Source organism: Phaseolus vulgaris, chromosome 7, assembly GCF_051622355.1.
Source record: "Phaseolus vulgaris cultivar YP4 chromosome 7, ASM5162235v1, whole genome shotgun sequence".
Classification (NCBI taxonomy): Eukaryota; Viridiplantae; Streptophyta; class Magnoliopsida; order Fabales; family Fabaceae; genus Phaseolus; species Phaseolus vulgaris.
In genome coordinates this window covers 7,038,842-7,061,362 of record NC_143504.1, presented here as the reverse complement: position 1 = coordinate 7,061,362, position 22,521 = coordinate 7,038,842, and the positions used below count along the sequence as shown (strand labels likewise).

The 22,521-nt window shown below is 31.7% G+C and overlaps 1 protein-coding gene across 1 annotated transcript; it reads left to right on the top strand.

Annotated features, from left to right (window-relative positions):
- Positions 1–3,667: 3,667 nt before the first annotated feature.
- Positions 3,668–15,930, top strand: LOC137827643 (Pectinacetylesterase family protein). The gene is made up of 13 exons (XM_068633859.2): positions 3,668–4,567; positions 4,680–4,762; positions 6,329–6,458; positions 12,879–12,958; positions 13,372–13,458; positions 13,586–13,710; positions 13,796–13,856; positions 14,439–14,495; positions 14,574–14,651; positions 14,741–14,846; positions 15,028–15,176; positions 15,473–15,583; positions 15,675–15,930. The coding sequence occupies exons 1-12, from the start codon at positions 4,441–4,443 to the stop codon at positions 15,575–15,577; spliced, it is 1,188 nt and encodes a 395-aa protein (XP_068489960.1). The 5' UTR covers positions 3,668–4,440; the 3' UTR covers positions 15,578–15,583; positions 15,675–15,930.
- The last annotated feature ends 6,591 nt before the right edge of the window (positions 15,931–22,521 follow it).

The following is a 22,521-nucleotide window of genomic DNA, read 5'->3' as shown; positions in this document are numbered from 1 at the left end:
GGATTGTTGGATCCGAAATGCTTTTTTTGACTTATGGATTCATGGATCCGGAATGCAATGATTTTGTTTCATTTTTTTTTATTTGTAGAAGCATGGACAGTAGTGAAGAATTTGAACAAGAATTATATGATGGGGTTGATGTGTGTGATGATGATATTGAGAAGTCATTATCTAAATCGAAGATATATGAATGTACAAATGCATTTACTACAGATGAAGTAAAGTTAAATTTGTAAAGTATGTTTAAGTTGTTTGTTAATTAGTAAATAATTTGTTATGATAACTTTTGTAAGTATTTCGTACTCGATATGAGCTCCTAAAGTGGGTTAGAAAAGTTGTGTTTCACTTTGGTTTTGTTATTATGATATTGAGATCTGCATCTTCATATTCAACTTGTTCTTCATCTTCATTAATATGTCTTCTTTCTAAGAGAGGTTGTGAGACGTAGACGATAATCACCTAGTGAACCTTCTCCCCTAGTCTTCACCATTACTAATCAATTACACCATTCAAGTTAAACCAAATTACAAACTAATGAATAAGATGTTGAACCAATACAAACAAAAAAACAACAAATATAAAATTATATTGAAACCAAAAGAGGAAAAAATAGCATTGTATCATTTATACTAAACAAATATAAATAAACTATAGACCAAAAAAAATATTAAAAAAAAAAAAGAATTGCAAATCATATTTGAAGATAGAAAAATCTTTGGATGAAGTTTGATATGTTGAAGAAAGGATGACCATAAAAACACAAATCTAGATCCAAAATTTCAGAAGCTTCCCGGATCCACAAATTCGGAACCTTTCGGATCCACAAATTTGGAATTTTCCTAGAACCACAAATGCAGGATTTTACCGAAAGCAAAAGTTCGAGATTTTACCGTATTTTGTGATCCAAAATTCTACCAGATTCTATAATCTGGAATGCAAGAAAGCACTTACGGAAACAAAAATCCATAAAAAAATGGATGTGCAGATTCGAAAGCAAAGAAATTTACTTACCTTTGTCAAGAACACTCTAAATCACCAACAAAAAATGTGAGATTGAAGGAGAAAGATTTGGAGGTGCCGCACTGCCGCTAGAACATGAAAACGCGTTGGTGTGGAACATGAAAGACACGGCTGTGCAAGAGAGCATCCTTTCCTGCACCTCTTTAGGGTTTTTTTAGGTTAACGATATATCTGGAATTTTAAAAACTAATAAAGACGATTTAGTCTTTTCATAAGAGTGTGGGGGTGCAGGAAGAAACTGCCTTCATTGTATTCACGGATATTGCATTCCGCACCCCATACTATTCAGTCTGCACCTCATAAAAGTTGAAATATCAAATTTATCCTGAAAATAAACTATAGTAGATTTTTCTTTTTGCAGTTTTAGTTTTGGATTTGATTTTTTGTTGTATATTTTGGAATATTAAAAATAGTATTTTTATACTCCATAATATATTGTATTTTAAAATTATAATTTAAAATACAAAATTTATATCCTAAAATGTATGATTCAGCATATGTTCTTTATTTTGTATTATAAAATCTATATTTAAAATATATTTTTAAATGTGAAAAATTTATTTTGAATTCTAAATTTTAAAAAAGTATTTATGAATTTGGAAAATACATTATTGAATATGTAATTCAAAATGATTTTTTCAAGGACAATTTTATAATTTCACTACCAGGTGCAGGTTGAAAAGTATGGGTTGGAAAATGCAATTCCCTTATTTATCCAGTCATAAAATATTAGAGTTCTTCCTTTATATTGAAAAAATTTGAAACACGTTTGAAACAATAAATACAACTTCCAATTCCTAAGAAAAAGTAACAGTGTCTAACTTCTAAAGGATAATTGAGTAGTTTTTTTTTAAATGATGATGCAATGTTAAATGAAATAATTATTTCAATTCTTGAATGTTAAAGTTTTGTATCATTTTTAATATTAAAATATATTTCGTTAGATTAATTTAACTGGAAATCAGGTATTATTTTTTTAAAAGTTATAAAACATGAAGGGATGAATTTGAACTTTTGTATACCGTACTAGATCAAAATTTGACAATACCTTAAACATGCATAAACGAAATTAGTAATTCGTAAAAAAATCTAAAAAGTTTCTGATTGAAAAAAAAAATTAAACGTTGATAAAAAACAAATTGTCTGACCATTACTATTTAAAGTAATATTTACTAAAGGATCAAAATATCAAAAGACACCACCTGAATCATTGAATCTTTCTGGAAATTTTGAATTATGTGACTAATAACAAAGTTTGAATTTAGTAAATAAAATTATAAATAGTAAAAATCTAATAAAATTGACTAAACCCAATATTTTGTAGTATAAATAGAAAGAATCACACTTCTGACCAACCGAGAAGCTGTAAATTCTGAAAGGAAAGAAACTAAAAAAATCAATTGAAGTGTGAAGGAAGAAAGGGATACCTAGAAGATTAGTTGGAGTTATCTTAGTGAAAACCCTATAAGAACAAAAACATTTTTTTTTCTTTCTTAAACCATATGAATCGTCCACAAAGAGTTAAATGCCCAAAAATGCAAACAAAAATGGATCTCACTGGTAGAGACAAATAAATAAATAAATATATATATATATATATATATATGCAGATAGATGGTCTATTACAATTTCAGATTTGTCAAAAAAGACATAGAAAAAAACTAGTTTGATTAATAAATTAATATTAAATATTTTATGAACTTATTGCTGACAGATTTAGAAGATAAACTACACAATAACCTTTGGATAGAGGACAAAAATATATATTTTTTTCATGTAAATAATGTTAATATGGCATGTATGTTTGTGAGAACTTTTTATATAGATAAAGTTGGTGGATTGGGTTCTAGGTTTGCATGTGGCTTAGGCACTTTAAATATCAGGATTGGCATAGATGACAACCATAAGATAAGATGCAGATTACAGTTTTTTTTTCTATTATTATTATTATTATTATATTATACATATATTGATACAATTACATGATTGTATACATAGCAATTTTAAATGATTAATAAAAAAGAAAAAAAATTATATACGACAAACATTATGATCTGTGCTCTTAATCTGAACCCAAGTGAGTTATAGGCACAAGTTGGCTAACAAAATGGACCTACCACGTTTGCTTCCCACACCACACAACTCTATAGCTCTTTCTTTCTTTTTCCATCAATCACAACCTAGCTGTACAACTCTACACTTAAACCAAACTCCTACTTACCCCAAATCAACATTCATATATTCATGCCACCTTCCAAAACTACACAATTAGATAATCATGGTTTAAGACACTATTTAAGTCATCATCATGTGTTAGGTTTAATTGAATTACAAATATTGGGTATGAAGCCAAAATTAATTGAGTTGGGCTGACTACACACATGTTTAGTAAGTGAACTTAATCACTGTTTTCATTTTATAATCTTTATTTAAAGAGATCATTGTACTTGTGATTAATGTGTAACATGATAGAATGAAAATCTAATAGTTGTTCGTGTGAAACCCAAGTGGTTCTGCATTCATACTCAACAAGAAACACAATTCAAAATCAAGAAACACAATTCAAAATAGAAGAATAAAAACATTTTTGTTGTAATTTCAAAAGAAACTTTAACTAGAAAGAAAAAGAGTAGGAAAATGTTCCTTTGATAATTGTTTTGACAATTGTTCAGTGAGAAGTGAGAAGTGAGAAAAGGGATGAGTTGTGATTTGTTCTATAGTCTTAATGGATAAACTTGTGTGATGGTGTAGAAAAAGATGAGTTGAGAAAGGAAAGCAACAAAAAGTGAACTATAGCTTGAAGACTCAATTACACCAAAAACCAAACCCCACGGCAGCTGCAAACATGGTTTTGTTGCCATCTTGGTCCATTTCGGTTATAAGGTGGGTCCATTGCTCACAATTTCAACTTCAAAAAGCTTCCGTCCATTCCCTTCCTTCTCATCCATTTTCCAATATTAGTTCCTTTCATCTCCACCTTCTCTTCCTCTGTTTCCACCAACAACACTCAACAAACGACGCCGTTTCCCAAAGCGTCTAAAAACCGCAACTTCTAACTCCACTGATACAGATTCTCCACTTCTAATAGTTTCCTTTATCGCTTCTCTTTTCTCCTCGCATGCGCCATGTTATTATTATTGTTGTAACGCTTTGATGGCGACGCCGATTCCAATCTATATCCGTCTCGTTTAAGCAATTAATGAGGCGTCGATTTCACTTACGTGGATTTCCAATTCTGCTTCCTTCCACACTTCACACTGAAAACTCTATTAATCTTATTCAATGTTGATTATCATTATTAATATTCCTTCAATTCCAGAGAAAGAGCAAAACCATTTCAGATCTTGCTTTCTCAGCTATCGTTTTCCCAAGCGAATCCGAATCCAGGTAAAGAGCGCCATTCCTTTACACTCTTTCTAGATGAATATCCTCGTGCCGCTCGCATTCCTCTGTCTGGCAGCGCTGGCGCCGTGGCGCGTTCGTTCGCAAGAGCAGAGGCTTCTCGTGAACATGACGCTCGTTCACAAGGCTAGAGCTAGCGGCGCTCGTAAGTTCGTTTTAATTTTCATTTTCATTTTCCTCGTTTCATTATTAATTAATTCATTACTTTGCATTGTTATTGTTATTCGTTGAAATTTGGAGGGAATAAATGTTTGTAGTGTGTTTGGACGGAAGTTTACCGGCGTATCACTTGCACAGAGGATTCGGTGCTGGTAAAGACAACTGGCTTCTTCAATTTGAGGTACTGTGCACTCGACTTTCTCTAAATTAATTAAGACATGCGATCGCACTTGTATGGTAGAGATGTAGTGATATACTATTGCTATGTTTTGTTTGTCGTGTCGTGTATGAGTTGTTTGAATCTTGCTTGCAAGTTTATTATTGTATTGAAAAAATAGAAAGAGTATGTTGTTTTGGTGGTTTTCAAAAAGTGGCAATGGTGTCTTTGTTGTTTTGCGAAGGGGAAGAGGGTGATGATTGCGTCATTCATTGGTTGGTTTCAAATGCCACATGACAGTGGCTTTTTTGTCGTGCACCTAGAGTTTTGCGCGCGCAGCTTTGGGGAACTGGAATCCACTGTTTTACTACACAAAGCAGATTCCAAAATAAACCCATTCACAAAAAAAATTTCTCAAAACCATCCCCTCGCCGGAGTACTTGCATACTTATATTCAGCAGCTCAGCCGAATTGTAAATGTGATTAATGGTGATGGGGATGGGGATGGTGGCTGGTAAAGAGATCAAATTTCGGCTCTAATAACCCAACTGTTTCTTTTTGTTTTTTCAAACGTTTTTTAGAAGTATTCAAATATTCTTAAAAGTATAAATATAAATTACCTGAGTAATTTTAAAAATTTGTATTTAATTATGTTTTATCATCTTAAACAAAAATTAAAAGTTAACTAAAATGACGTTACAAAAATGTTAAAGTATCATTTTTAATTATTTCAAAGGATTTTATTTAAATAATTTCTATTTTACTTTTTTCAATGATTTGTTTCCATCAAAGTTTCTTTCAACAATGTTTTCTATCACATTTAAAATTTTCTTATTATCTCAATGTTCTTTCCTTAATTACCATTATTTTGTTTTAAATTATCATTTCAGTTTCCTAATAAAAAAATTAATTAATTTTCTTAATGGAAATTTAAGTGCTCTGTTTCTCATCTATTCAAATCTGAACTTTAATTGTTTTAAAATATTTTTTATTTATTTCATATTATAGTTTCCTTTCAATTTTAACTATTTATTCTCTAACAAAATTCTTATATTTTTTTTATAAAATATTCTTGTATACTTAAACTTGCATTATTGATATTTTTCTTTAACTGCTGTACAATATCTTTCTCTCTCTCTCTATATATATATATATTGTATTGAAAAATTATTGTATTTTATACATCTTAATTACTTATTTTACTTTTAATTATTTATTCAATTATATAAAAAATTTTGGTTAACATTTTGAAAAAACAAAAATAGAAAGAAAAATACAATAGGCATTTCCCAGTTACACATTTGTAAGTAGTGTCGGAAGCGTATAGTTAAAGAGAGGGAGGTTGACCAATACAGTTTATTGTCGGAGAATAAAGTTTCCTATATACAAACTTTGAATCCAAGCAAAGCAATGGAAATCTGAAATGATTGAATGAAATGACAAAGCAGACAGTAGCACAGCAGCTACTTAGAAGTTCAGTTAGTTTGGTGGAGCCTAAATTAAATTCCAGTTGAAGAAACCCCTTTGGTTCTACATTCATAAATCATTTATTATGATCATTACCTATTTATTATTTATGGCACCTTCCAGGGAGGTGGATGGTGCAATGACTTGAGATCATGCTTCGAGAGAGCCAAAACTCGGAGGGGTTCAACTCGTTATATGACCAAATTGGAAGTGTTCTCTGGTATTTTAAGCAACAATGCCACCCTTAATCCTGGTAAATTAATCAACTTTTTCTCTGTTTTATGTTTCTTCTTTCGCGTGAGAATTATTATTACTTGAATTTAAAGGTCCTTTGTTATATACATAGCATGTCACATCATCTTCAATACAAAAAGTTACTTGAAAAATATATCTTATATGAATATACCTTTTAGAAAGAGGAGAAGCTTGTTTCATTAATTTGTTTTTACATTCTAAAAAAATTAAAAAAGTTAAAATGTTTTTTTTTGGTGAGAATATTATAGAAAAGTATTTCCAGATATCTTTTATTTTCAGAAAAGTAGTATTTCCTTATATGTTAAGGGGGTATGAGAAAGTTACATTTTCGTAAAAATAAAACAAGTTAATTAAATATATGTGCTTTTAGTTTTAGTGTAACTTTCACTTTATATTTATTTTTTATTTAATTATTTTATAATCGAAACAACATTTTAAGAAATATCAAAATTTAACTAAACATATTTCCAAAAGACTTAAGACAAATTACTTTGATTATAATGTCTTGAAACAAATGGCTGAGAGTAAACATGTTTTTATCAAATTTCTTAATTTATTTGTGTTTGATGACATCTACACAAATGAAAGAAAAAACAAATATTTCCTTGAAAGAACAGAGTGGATGGTAAATAATAATTATAATAGCTTGGGTCATAACTTGTGGAACCACTTTTTGTTACATCTTGTTGGGTTCTGCTGTACAAAGTGAGGTTCCGTGAGGTGCAACCATGGGTGCACATTAGAACCCGGTAACTACTGCATTTATATAAAATAAAGTAGAGAAATTACGTCAGATTAGGTGAATATAACTGTGTTTGGTACGTGGTAGAGACGTCGTTTTTCACATGTTAGGTTGGGTCCGGGAGGCCAACAATTTGAAACTTTTCCACATTTTTACATAAATTTTGACTTATATAAATGGATATCCAAACACGTAATATGTCAATTATAAAAGTTCAAGTACAGAATGAACGCCGTGTGCCTCAAGGTAGTGTTGAGGGTAATATTTAAACCAGCATTTACAAGGATTTTGATTTTTGTTAATATTTTTTTTTCTAAATTTTGTATTCTTATGTCCTATTATTTATTGTACTTTATTTTTAATTTTATTCTCTATACTTTTTACCCTTTTCATAATATTATGTAGAATATTGGAAATGTGTGTTAAAATAGAAAACAATGTTTAGGATTATAAAAAAATTATTAATTAAAAGTTAGATAAAATAATAATGTATCATTATAGAAAAATAGTATACAAGTCATTTTAAAATACATTTTAATTTAATTATAAATATAGGTTGTCACTGATACTGAGTATTTGTATATTTGTTTTTTTATTTCAATTATTTAACAATACAGAGTATACTTTATTGTTCTATAGAAAAAACGCAAACCACACACTTCATTTTAAAATTGAAATCAACGTAATGATAAACAATTAATTGGTATAACATCAACAAAGAAAGTTTATTCACACATATTTTTTGTGCCAGTATATTTTTGAGAAGTTTTTATCCCCGTTTGGTCTCTTGTTTTTAAAATAAGAGAGTATACGCGAGCCAGTCGTTAAATTTCAGTGACTGTTAGACTGATGTTAGTTTTTTATAGTCTAAAATTTCTATTTAGGAACATTTTAAAGTAAATATTTACGTTATAGCATACTGCCTTGAACTTTAAAAAATATTTTATTTGTATATTATATTCCATCATATGTAATATAACTCTTACTCCTATGCTATATACCTGTTAATTACCTCCAGATCCATTTTTTTTATCGTAGTTCTTTTGGTTTATTACATAAAAAAAATCTAAAATGATTAATATACATTAGTTATTGACTAGAAGTTTGCAGATCTTCAATCACACAGAAATCCGTCCCTTTTATTTTTTTCGATTTTTTCTTTTTAATATAATACTTTCTCATTTCTCACTTTTCATCATTATTCAGAAGATATTGTTTTTAATCTTTATTCACTATATTTATTATTAGTTATAGTTATTTAAATGTCTTAACAAGATTTAGTTTGGATGATACTTCCTCAACCTTTAAGTTAAGTAGATAAAGAAGTTTATCCACGGAAAACCTGAAAATAAATTACAATGCAAGTTGTGTCTAATTAGTTTATGATCATGCATAAAATTATTAGATTGTTCAATACAACATAAGTTGCTTAACTGGATTATGGTCCTGTTTGTTCTCAACGTTTTAGGGTTTGTCTTTATTCTGAATACATTTTGCCTAAGTTAAGAAAAACGAACTTACTTGTGTCGCACAATATTAGACTTTAAGCAAATGAAAAGTAGAGCTAGGTTGATAATGTCTGATAAGCTTTTGTAGATGTCACCTGATAAGGTCGATGTTTGGTAGATATTCAGTTTTTGTATATACCACCCAATAGGATCGATTTTTTAATTTTCGGTAGTTGTCCCTTGCAAAAGTGTAAAAAGAAATATACCAAGGTGGTTTCTCATGATTTCTTACTACGTTAGTTAATGGGAAATTTTGGGACATTGCCATCATAAAAATATTTCTTCCCGTTTTTTTCAATAAGATTTTTGAAAAAACCACCTTTAAAGTTTTTGTAAGAAGAGGTGAAAGGAGAAAGCAAACAAGCCTTCGATCGATTGATCAAAGATAACCAACCAGATTGTTTACCATGCTGAATACTATAGAAATGAAGAAAAACTCCTAAGCTAGGAGATAATGAAATAAATTTACACACAACACAAAAGGCTTGCATAGAGGCCCAACTATTAAGATATAGTTGAGTGAGAGCAACATTAAAAAGGCGAAGAACGCCCATTTGAAATTCCTCACATGGAAACCAAACATGAATGTCCGTAAAAAGATATTCATAAAAATAAAAGAATTCACAAGTTTCACCTTCATGGCCATGACAAACATTTTCAATAGGTCGACAACGCCCAAAAGAAATGATTTCCCCAATGGCTTCAGAGAATAAATATAAATTTTAGACAAAAAAATTGCGAAGGGTTGAAGAGTAACGATACCGAGAGAAATACTCGCGAACTCTATAATCAACCCATTCATAACCATGCCGAAGACTCTAGTTTTCTTCTGCCCTCTTGGCTCGTTCTTTAGCCTTAAGATCGACAACTTCATCGCTTGAACTTACACCACACAAGCTTTATTCTTTACAAGTGATACAGTAGTAGATGAAGTGATCGAATGAATGTTTCTAGTTATGTCCTCAATCACTCTCTCGGCAACTCCATTGCTCGTGCTCGAAAACCCCGAAATCTCATCAGAACCGGAAACAGAGCTTGAGGAAGACATAATGCTTTTTAAGAATGGGTATATATATCTCTCAGACACAAAGATACAAAAGTAGTAAGAGTAGTGGGGTAGGGCAACTCAGAAACAAATATTTATAGTGGTTAAATACCCCTTGGAAATGAAATGACACAAGATTTAAATCGTTAAATTTTAACGTATCCAATGGTAAAGGATTCAAAACCTTTCACATCAACGATATAGTAACTATCACGCATGCGAAACGATGCAATCTTTTCGACAAAACTGCATTTAATACACAAAATCTCTTAAAGACAAGAACATTAAATGTCAAATTCATTTGGAAAATCCGATGGTTCTTAGTGCCATTTCATCTCCTTTAAATTTCTTATCGTTATTTCGTCTTTTCTAAACTCCTTATGTCTGGAGTCTAGTGTACTATCTAAGCCGAAAGGACGAAAGGTTGGCAGCATGATGAAAAGCCAGACTAAAATGAATAAATAATAAAATAGGGAAACACTATAGCAAAGGCCACTAAATAGACCCAAACATATACAATATGTTTGATAATTGCTAGGTGTGAAGAGTAAAAGTCCAATTAAGTAAAAGCCCAACAAGTGAGTACTATAAAGGTAAGTAGAGTGATTTTTATCTGATAATTAAACATACTGATTATGACTTTATCATCGGAGTCCCTTATAGGTACACACACCTGCTTGAGAGTTGACCCTAAGCCCAAAAGCCAAAAGTTGAACCTGACCAAGCCCGACAAGTGAGAGCCCATATCTCGTTCCTAAGAACCAGCCCAAACCCAAATTAGTGGATTTTGTAGCAAAAAGCCCAAGTCAATACCAAGAGATCGAGAAGACAAGAGGAGAAGGAGTTAATTGTTTCTAGGCCCTGTAAGAACTTTTTTTTTGGCCGAGAGACTTGAATTAAATGAAATAGACTCTAGGGAGGGATTCACTTGGATTGAAAACTTTTTTGGCCGAGAGGTTTGAGTTAAATGAAATAGACTCTCGGAAGGGATTCACTTGGAGTGAAAACTTACTTGGCCGAGAGGTTTGAGTTAAATGAAATAGACCCTCAGGAGGGATTCACCTAGAGTGAAAACATCCTTGGCCGAGAAGTTTATTTGAAGCAATAAATTGAGAATTCTTCTTTTTATAAATGACTTCTTCGTTAAGTAGTTTGATCTTGGAAATGATTCTCTTTAGAAATGAGAAATCATCATTGACAGAAAGATTTTATGCACTGTGATTGATTCTTGATATTACTTACAACTCTTAACTAAAACAAAACTTCAAGTGACTTGCATTCCATGTTCTTGAAATGGTTTTTCCGTCAAGTGTTTCCAATCTATAAGCTCCATTTTGTAAATTTTCATGTATTCTGAACGGTCTTTCCCAGTTTGGTGCTAATTTTTCCTGAGTTGGATCTTTTCTTGCTTCTGGACTCAGGTCAACTCTCGGGTAAGTGTGTGTACCTGCAAGGGACTCCGATGATAAAATCAGAATCACCTATTTATAATAATCACTTGTTGAACTTAATTAAACGTTTATTCTTTAGACATTGTAACTATCAAACATAGTGTATATGTTTGGGTCTATTTATTAAACTTTGTTATAGTATTTCCTTATTTTATTATTTATTTATTTTAGTTTAACATGATGCTGTCAACCTTTCATCCTTTCAACTATTGGGTCTAGACAATACACTCTACAATGCAACCATGGTAAGAAAGTTGAAAACTCGTCTGAAACGACAAACTGTCGCCAACCGTCATCAATACAATTCACCACCACCTTTAGCTCATATAACCAACCGTAAAACAAAGTCTTTTATTTTTAGCTTTTACTGAAAGACAATTTTAGAATTTTGAAATTTATGGAGGTGCTGAAGAAGTCATGGCTGCGGGAAAAAACAACCTTAGATAAATTGAACTATCAACTATGACTGATCCACTATGGTAGAGTTATTATTATTATTATTATTTTTATTATTGTTTTTTAAAATTGTTATCTCTTTTAATACACCAGTATAGACACTGTTGTACAGTGTAAGGACTACTGGCATTTTTCTATTTGGTAACATCCTAGTATAGGTATTTTAATTTTGGCGATACCAATTTAGTTCATCCTTCACTTTACACCTTCTGTGTCCGAGTGGTCCTTAAAAACAGCTGTCGTTTTTGTTTAAAAACTATAGTCATACTGTGTACTGTAGCTCCGAAACTGGGTCATGTCTCTCCTGATAATTCCCTTGCACGGACTCTTGTCTCCTATCGTGTTGTTCGTCCTTTCATTTTTACTTCGGAGCGTTTAGTAGGAAACTTTTTAACGTATACTCGCTATTTTTTCTAAAGACTTATTTTAATAAATTATACTTTAAATATATCCAAGACCATATGTAGGGCTTATAAAGGAGATTCTAGAAGTCAAATATGATTGGCGAAAAAAAGCTTGTGACAAAAAGAATAAGTATGAAGTTTTATGTACATAAATTTTAATGTTAATACATGTTTTTTAAATGTTAAAACTAATTTCTTTTTCATTTTTAAAATAACAAATAAAAATTCTCTATATTATTTTAATTTTAATATAATACATATATTTTCTTTTAAAATAACAAAACTTACAATTATATTAGACCCTTTTTAGATCATGGCCAAGACAGCTTAGATTTCTCTCAGAACTGGTGCAGGTTGGCTTGATCCTTTGGTATTGTAACTGAGAGTGGGTGGTCTGTTCTATGCTGCGTATTGTATTTTTGTGTTATATTCTAAAAGGAAAACGTTTTACATTACTTAATTAACTCATTTTCTAAAACGTTTCAGTTCAGTTTTCCCTTCATATTTGTAACCATACACACTACTTAGTTTAGTTGGCCTTCAGAGGAGGAGGGTATAGCCTTCTCCAGAAGTTCATTGATAGACTTAACCGATGGAAGAATGGACGAAATTCTTGAATTGAAAGGTCACTTCGTACTCTTCAATTGTTGTTCTCAGACGTGTACATTAAAGTCTACCTAACTTTTATAAGTTTTTGTCGAATTATTTATTAAAGGGAGTGATTTTTTGTACTTTTTTTACCTATTAGACTGTGTTTATGAATGTTTTCAAATTATTAAGTTATTGCGTTGTCCGTGAATGTACTGTATCAGATTTTTACAATTGGAACCGTGTAAAGCTGAGATACTGTGATGGAGCCTCGTTTACTGGAGACGCTGTGTTCACTAACAAGGTAAACAACGCCTCTCCCCAAACAAAGGAATTAAATAAATAATCAATTATAAATAATATCTTTCACATTGGCTAAACCATTTCTGTAACCCAAAATTACTGTAAAACAAGGAAGGTGATTCACTGATTCAGGCTAAATCAGAAAGAACGCCACAAGAGCAATGTTTCTTTTGAATTTTTAACAACTGATATTACATTTAACAGTATACGTAATTATTTTTGTCATTCACGCATATCTTACAATCAAAAGGTCTAACGTAAGTTATTTAAGTTTTGCTGTAAAAAACAGTTTCCACGTTACACTAAATCATCTATTGGGTTAATGAACTTTACGGGCATGAATGTTTCATTAGCATTTTAACAACCAATTTCGTTATATAAAGTAACTCTTGGTGTTTGTGTGATGAATATCAGACAACAACACTTCATTTCAAAGGGCAAAAGATTTGGGAAGCCATTATTGACGACCTTCTACCACAAGGTTTGGGAAAGGCACGGAAGGTATACTTCAATCTGTACAGTTCGCTTATGTTCATTCTCGCAACTCTGAACTGAACATCAGTTTATGTCAACATATTTTGTTATATTATGTAAACGAAATTTATAATACATACTATTTTGTGTGTAGGCTTTGCTTTCAGGTTGCTCAGCAGGAGGTTTAGCAACCTTTCACCATTGTGACCGCTTCGCCAAGCATTTGCCAACGAATGCTAGTGTTAAATGCTTGAGTGATGCCGGTTTTTTTCTTGACGAGTAGGTTTAGTCTATCTTGAGCCATTCTATTATATTCTTCGCCTTTATTTCTTCAAAATCTAAGTATTGAAGTTGCCCTTTTCAGAAGAGACATCAGTTTGAACCACACTATGAGGTTTTTCGTCAAAAGTCTAGTTCAATTACAGGTAACATTCAATAAATGCGACACATGTACGGTACTTGTCTTTTAAAAATAGCTTAAATAATGTGTTCATCAAAAGAGAATTGAAGGCCTAAATGGCTTGTGGCTATGTGGATTTGGTTTATATGTTATAAGATTTTTAGACAGTACAACTGCAATATTGCTTTACTTTTACGATTTCTCACATCTGATGAAATTTCCTCCTCCATTTGTCCGTTCATTTTTCATATTTTGAAGTTGAAACTTAAGGTTACTTTCATAGAGTCCAATGTATGCTGTATATAGATTCATGTCATAACACACCTTGGTTACTTTTCTCATTAAAATTGAACTTAGGCAGAGGGAATTATTTATATCCTGTATTTGTTAGGCAGGATAGCTGAGCAATCGGTTATGTAAAGAAGTCTTAATGAAAAGAAAATTATAGAAGATATTTCTTATTCATTATTTGTAATCCATCAGAGCAATATCTTACAAAATAGACAAAGGAGCCCGTATGTTTTTATTCTCTACATTCAGTTTTGAAATTGCATAATAGAAAGCATAGCATTTAACAGTCTTAACATGACAAAGTTTTGTGCAACAGGGGGTAGAGCAAAACCTGAATAGAAATTGTACCAGAGAACTGTACTTTCCAGACTTGGTATGATTTCCCATGAACTTGCGTCACTAGCTCAGGCAATTTATATAAAATTTTGACGTTTTTCATGTTTCCATGCAGTGCTTCTTTCCTCAATATGCGTTGAAATACATATCAACGCCATATTTTATTTTGAACTCTGCCTATGATGTCTACCAAGTAATATTATTTTGACATATTTTTGTTTTAACAACTTATATTGCACAATTGTCCAATTATGAGATGATTACAACTTATAATGTCAACAGTTCCACCATATATTGGTGCCAACCTCTGCCGATTTGCACGGACACTGGAACCGGTGCAAGCTGAATCCGACTGCGTGTACAGCAGACCAAATTGATACATTGCAAGGTTCCTATTTCAATTTTTTTTTCTCAGCAGTTTATGAAATTCTATGCATTGAGAAGTCTCTAGTGTTTACACTACAAAAATGTTTGCATTTTGTGAATGACTATATATAGTTCGCACATGTTGAAAAATCTTCCACCATGGTGTAAATAAAACTGATTTTCCTTAATCAACGTCTATTCAGGTTTTAGGCTGGACATGCTTGGAGCTCTGAACCCTTTCTATATAAATTCAAGAAGAGGGGGGCTGTTCATAAATTCATGTTTTGCTCATTGCCAAAGTGAACTACAGGAAACATGGTTTGGAGATGATTCTCCAAGAATAAACGACAAGGTACCGATCTTACTCATTGACAGAGATATGACGACAATAAACCTGTTTACTGTGTGTGGAATTTTAAGTTTGTCCTGCGATCGAACATTTATATTGCAAGAAAGTAAATTAACTGACTTTTAATCGTCAATTATATCTAACGTGTATAGAGAAGGAGTTTACAAAATAAATGATAACAGTAAGATCTTTGAACTGTGTCAATATTGTAGTATTTTGTTGTTTGATATTTCATCCTTTGAACTTTTGGCACTGGAATTTTTTTTCTGCAATATGTTTAAGTAAATTATCTTTTACAGACTATTGCAGAAGCTGTTGGTGATTGGTATTTTAGTAGAAACATAAGCAAGGAAATAGACTGTGCATATCCATGTGATGGAACTTGTCATAATCTTATACCCTAAGCTCAGGTAAATCCTTGTATAAAATTATCTATTAGTTTTCTTACATATCTAGGTGGCTTTCAAGCTCCATTGTCTGACTCTATTTGAAATGTTGCAGGTCAGTTGGAAGATTAAACTCAACATTTTTCATCAAGATTCTATATTTCTCACATAGAAGCCCTAATAGTCCATTAAAACAGAAATAAAATTCAGTTTTTGTAGAAGACTAGAAAACCATACACATATAGTGAATGCTAGGCAGATAGAAAATTCCTTGATAGGAAGTGATAAAGAAACCACTAGAGAAAATGTAGTTGGAATGATTTCAATTATTTTTCATTCAATATAAAAAATATTTTTTTTACTCAATAAAATTAATTTGATTTTGTTATTTTTTCTTATTGTATGCGCTTGAAACAGTGATAATATTTGGTATTAAATGAATATCAGATTTGTAACTATACGAATAGAATGTATCAATATAAAATAAAAATGATAAATTTTCTCAACATGTTCAATATCATCAGTTAAAGCTTGAAGTCGCTTAAGTCATTGAATAAATGTTGATGATATCTAAGCCTAAATCCATTCTAGAAAAGAAATATGCATTCATGGATTAGCTTAAAACAGTGGGAAGTGGAAAATATGATAATAATTATGGAGTATAAATTTAAATAAAAGTATTTTCTTTGAAAGTAACTGTAATTATAAATAAAAATTATGAATTTACAATTATTAATGTTTTTTCCTATTAACAATTTTGCTTTATTCACTTAATTTTTAAAAAATACAAATAAAAATCATTAACTGTCAATATAAAACTATTACAGTAAAAATTGGAATCAAATCTATTTCTTTAATTGTTCTAAAAATGGGTAGCTTGATGATAAATATCATAGTACTTATACTATTAAGAAATAAAGAAGGGTACTTTTTTTTATTTGTAAATTAAAAGAGTTATATAATGTTTGTAAAAAGTAAAAAAAGAAGAAAGGCTTTATAAAATTTTATTATTTAAAAAATTAAGAGGTACTTATTGCAATAAAAAGTTTATCATCTGTTATCGTTTTCTCAAACACTCAACTCCTTAACATATACTTGAAGAGCAAATACTCCATACTTGTGATAAAGTCTTATATCATGAATTTCCGTAATGAATTGAACATATTATTCAGTTGGTTGAATAATTCTTCAATTGAGATACTATCTTTAATTTATTTTAAAAGTTCCAAGAACATGAATGGTTAATTGTGTACACATGTTTGAAAAACATTAATTTATTGAACTTTTTTGTGAAAGCTTGTGAAATTGAGAAATCACATTTTAAATGCTTGAGCAAATACACTAATCACCATCACATTCCAAATAGCTTAAATTAATGAAGTAATGTTCTTCCATGTTATTTGCTCATCTAAATTCTAGGTAATTTTAGAAGAGAATGATGTGAAAAACATTTAAAATACAATATTGTTTGGAGTTGGAAATCTCGTTTCCCCTTTTTTTCAAAACCAATTTATTTTGTATAATTTTTTAAAAATATATTAAATAAGTATATGTTGATTATGAAAAGGAAAATAAATGAAAGATGATCATTCATTTAATATTTTCTTCAATGGTACATTAAATAGTTTGTGCAAAATAAAACATAATTAATGATGAGAAGTGCACAATCCATTAATGTTGAGACATGTTCTTTTTGTGTGTCCTGGTGTTTAATAATACTCTTCATTTCTGAGTTCCATCAAATAGTTTTTCATAACTTGAAAGACCTTGCAGTGTTGCTATTTTTATTTTCTATATTTATTTATTTTTACATTTTTCTTCTTCTCATTTTTAAGCATTAAGTGTAGTATTTGCATTAGTATTTTTTGTTAGGATTTTGCATTTAGGGTAGACACTTCAATATTATTTGTGTGTCCACTATTAATTAATACTAATTGACTTTGATTTTTTTTATAATTATGTCCGGAATCTTTTACTTGAAATTAACATGATTACATTATCAATAATAATAAAAATAAATACTAATTTATGTTTATAGATTCAACTTTTATGTTGTTGTAGAGTTTAATTTTTTATTTTCTTCATTCTTAAAAAAAGTTTAACATACCTCCCCTCGGAAGGCTAAATATATTGGGGATGTTAAAGCAATATCGTTGGTCCTTCAAAATCACTTTTCCTCTCTTGATGGTTTGGAAACTACAGATGTGGGAGGTAATTCTCATATTGGAGCGTCAACTATTCCGCCTACCATTGTTGGAATTAATTCTGATCATATTGAAAATCAGGTTGTTTCAAAATTTTGGGCTGACTCTACTGAGATGGAGGAGGATGATAGTGATAATGGGGAAGAAACAGTTCGCACTAAAAGAAAACCAGGGAGACCACCTAAGGGGACTGGTAAATCCAGGAAAACTGCTAAGGCAGTTCTCTCTACAACGTCGCAATGAAGGTCTCTTCTTTTTTTTGGAATGTCAGAGGATTGGGAAACCACAAAACTGTGGAGATGTTGCTTAGTTTACTTAACCTACATAAACCTCTCCTGGTTTTTCTTGTTGAACCCATGATGCCGTACACTACTGCTTTTGACGTCCTTTTCAAATCTGTCAATATGCATTTGGTGGCTACGTCTCCTATTGTTAATAAAGTTGCTAAGCTTGTTGAAGATGGTTGCTGCCCCTTCAAGATTGTGTTTGATGAAGACTTGTATGTAGTGTTTGATGAAGACTTTTATGTCCTTTCCATGTATTTGTGCTTTGCTTTAAGTATGTCTTAGTTAGTGCTTAGAGGTTGTCTAAGAGTAGGCTTTTTGCTGAGTAACTCATCTCATAACCACTGACCATGTGATAAGAACAAGCATAAGTTTTCTTAAACTGTTTTTCACATGTTTTACAAAAAACACGTTTACTGCAGAAAAATAAATCTGTTCTTTTCTAAATAAACAGATTCATTTTTACACTGATGCCTTGGCTATGACTTGTGAAAATTAGTTTTTGTGCATCAGGTATTTTGACTAAGTCTTCTACCTTTCAAAACGACTGAGTTTTAAATAGTTAAACTTTCTCTGTTTTCGTTGTGAAAAATAAATCTGTTCATCTGTAAATGAATAGATTCTTTTTGTCTCTGGTGCCATGTCAAGCTTAAACGTTTTCAGTTTTATCTCTGCACCAGAATGGTTGACTAAGTCACCTCTCTTAACAGATTCTCTAACTGCTTTTTGAAAATAAATCTGTTCATTTTATTTTCAATCTGTTCATTTTATAACAGCTTTAACTGTTTTTTAAATATCTGTTATAAGTTGGTTCTCTATAAAAGGCAAACTCGTTTTCTGTGTTAAAAAACAATTCAACAGTTCATACATTTGCAAAAACGAGTTTTACAACAGAGAATCAAAGGTTTACAAAGGATTAACATTTGTTCTTCAAAGATTTCGAAAGTCACAAAGTGCTTGTTCTTGGTTTGGTTCCAAAAGCTTGGTGTGAGGTGCAACTACTGTTCTAGCAATCTTGCCTACTGGTTTAAGGCTGATCTTTGTTACCTCAATCAGGTGTAGTCGTTTCACTTCTTATTACTTGTAATAGTTTGGTTGAATCCTCTTCTTGATAGGTGTTCTTGGAGAGTGGATGTGTGTGTGTGAGTGTTGAAATAGGTTTTTTCAGCAAGAGTACCTAAGTTCTTGTAGGTTTCAAGAACAGTGGGAAGTGTACTTGGTTGTACTGTGTTTTAGTGATTTCCACCTGTTGTTGGTGAAGACTGGATGTAGCTCAGGTTGAGTGAACCAGTATAACTGCTTGTGTTCATTCTCTCTCACTCTCTGCAATTTCGTTTCTGCATAATTGATAAAACAGCAAAGAAATAAATCTGTTCAATTGAAAATAAATCGGTTCTTTCTGGGCACTGTGCATACTGTTCTTGATTTCTGAAAAAGCTGTTTTAATCTGATAAGAACATATAAAATCTGCTAAAAGCCACTGGAACAGATTGACTGTGATAGGCTGCTAAAGAAACTGTAAATGCTATTAATTGAACCTTAAACAAATTGCTTAAAGTTGAAGCTTGCTGTTCTGTGATTCATTGTTCTTAATTTCTGGAAAATTGCTTGACATCAAGAAGAACACTCATAGTCTGTTAAAAGCCACTGGAACAGCTTGTTTGCAAAGGTCACTCAATTAATTAGCATGCTATCAATTGAACCTTAATCACTTGCTTGAAATTGAGGCTTGCTGTTTTGTGTTCCACTATTTTACAAATCTGATAATTGTGTGTGTGCTGCTGGAAATTCTCACTGCATAATCTTGTGATTAATCTTGCTGAATTAAAAGCGTTTCAAACAAAAACAGTGCTGAAATAAATCTGTTCATTTTCACATAAATCGATTTATTTTCTGTAAAACTGTGTTAAACACTGTTTCTGCGAGAAAGTTTTAAAAGGTCAATTCACCCCCCCTCTTGAACTTTGGCACTATTAAACCCAACAAAGCTTTGGTGTTTGTCGGTTCCTAATCTTGTCCAAAATTTCTTGGTTAATGATCAATTTATCTCTGTAACTTGTCTTTGGCAGGATAAAAGTTTTAGCTTTGCAGGTGTTTATGGTGCTAACACATACTTGTCTAGACGATTTTTGTGGAGGGATCTTAGTTTCTTCACAGGGCCTTGGTGTATTCTGGGAGATTTTAATGCTGTGCTCTCGGCGGATGACTGTAAAGGGGGAGTGGCTCCTAATCAAGTTTCTCGTAATGAATTCCTGGATTGGATTAATACTAATGATCTTTCTTGTATGCCTTTTACTGGATCTTGTTATACTTGGTGTAACGGAAGGAGAGGGTTGCATAGAATTCACAGAAGACTGGATAGGGCTTTATGTAATGGAGTGTGTCTGGATGAATGGGATTCTTGTACTTATCAAGTTCTTGTTAAAAATTGTTCTGATCATTCCCCTATTCTTGCTAGTCTTGCTAGTAATTCTTTGCGGAAGGTTAGCAATTTTCATTTCTTTTCTATGTGGCTTCAGGACACTTCGTGTATGAAGCTTATTCATGATTCTTGGGCTAATAAGGTTGTTGGTTGTCCTATGTTTATCTTGCAACATAAGTTAAAAAGGTTGAAACTTGAGCTCCGGGACTGGAATAAAAATTCTTTTGGTAATGTTCACAATGCAGTTCTTCTTAAGCAGGGTATCCTCCTTGGTATTCAAAAAAACTTAGAGACTGCTAGTTTGTCTGATAGTGATGGACTTCTTTGTCAAGAAAAGATTGCTAAGGAGGAGCTTGATCACGCTCTTCACTGTCAATATTTGTTTTGGAAAGAAAGGGCTAAGATGTTATGGTTCAAGGATGGAGATCGAAATACAGCTTTTTTCCATGCTGTGGTCAAAAGGAGAAATAATTCTAGTGGGATTCATCGTCTACGGATTGATAATGAGGTTACGGAGGATCCTAAAATCATTGAGGATCATATTTTGGACTTTTATAAAAATCTTTATGCTGAGTCTATTTCTAATGTTCTGAATGCTGATAATATGGAAGATTTTATTGGTACTTATATTCCTCCGATGGTTTCCTCTGAGGAAAATATGATGTTGATTAAATGTCCTGATTTTTCTGAAATCAAGAATGCGGTTTTTCATCTTAACGGTAATAGTGCTCCTGGTCCTGATGGTTTTGGTGGTGTTTTCTATCATTCTTGCTGGGAAATTATTGGGACAGATGTTTGTAATGCTGTTCAACAATTTTTTAAACAAAATTGGGTTCTCCCTGGAATGAACAGTAATGTGGTATCTCTTATTCCTAAGATTCAGGGTGCTGATTCCATTAAAGATTACAGGCCAATTGCTGTTGCTAATTTCAAATTTAAAATTATTTCCAAGATACTGGCGGATAGGCTTGCTCTTGTGGTTGCTAGAATCATTTCTCCTAATCAATATGGGTTTGTGCAGGGTAGACAGATTCAGGATTGCATTGGTATTGCTTCTGAGGCTATTAATATGCTTTCTAAAAAGGTTAGAGGAGGTAATGTGACTTACAAAGTTGATATTCATAAAGCTTTTGATACTCTGAGTTGGAAGTTCTTATTATTAGTTTTGAAACGCTTTGGTTTTCACCCCTCGTTTGTCAGTTGGATTAGTACAATTCTCCGTTCAGCTATGCTTTCTATCAGAATAAGTGGTAGTTTGGTGGGTTTTTTTCCCTGCAGTCGAGGTGTAAGACAAGGTGATCCATTGTCTCCTTTACTTTTTTGTCTTGCAGAGGAAGTTCTTAGTATAGGTATTTCTAAGCTTGTGAATGATAAGAAGATTTTAAATATGGCTAGTCCGAAAGGTTATCTCAATCCCTCTCATATTTTGTATGCTGATGACATTTTTATTTTCTGTAGGGGGGATATTAAGTCTTTTCGAAATTTGAGTACTTTTCTTAAAACATATGGTGATTTTTCTGGTCAATATATTAATAACTCTAAAAGTAGTTTCTTCACCATGGATAATTCTCCAAGATTTGTCACCAAAATTCAAAATATTCTTTCTTGTAGTCATGGTTGTTTGCCTTTCAATTATTTAGGAGTGCCTATCTTTGTTGGTGCTCCAAAGTGTCGATTTCTTCAACCTTTGGCTGATAAAGTCAAATTGAAGCTAGCATCTTGGAAAGGTAAATCTCTTAGCATGATGGGTCGGATCCAGCTGGTCAATACAGTGATTACTGGATTTCTAGCTTATAGTTTTAATATGTATAAATGGCCAGTTTCTCTTATTAAGCAAGTTGAGCAGTGGTGCCGGAATTTTATTTGGACTGGTGATATTATGAAAAAAGGTATCGCTACTGTTAATTGGGCGAAAATTTGTTCACCTCTTGAGGATGGAGGCTTGAATATTATTAATCTTCATCATGAAAATAATTCATATCTTCTTAAGCTTGCTTGGAACTTCGCTTATAGCAACAAACCTTGGTCTTTACTCTTGAAAGCCAGAGTTCT

Coding starts and splice junctions, on each gene's coding strand:
- LOC137827643 (XM_068633859.2), top strand. CDS start 4,441: ATGAATATCCTCGTGCCGCTCGCATTCCTCTGTCTGGCAGCGCTGGCG. Junction 13,459..13,585: donor GTTTGGGAAAGGCACGGAAG/GTATACTTCAAT, acceptor TTTTGTGTGTAG/GCTTTGCTTTCAGGTTGCTC. Junction 14,496..14,573: donor AACTGTACTTTCCAGACTTG/GTATGATTTCCC, acceptor GTTTCCATGCAG/TGCTTCTTTCCTCAATATGC.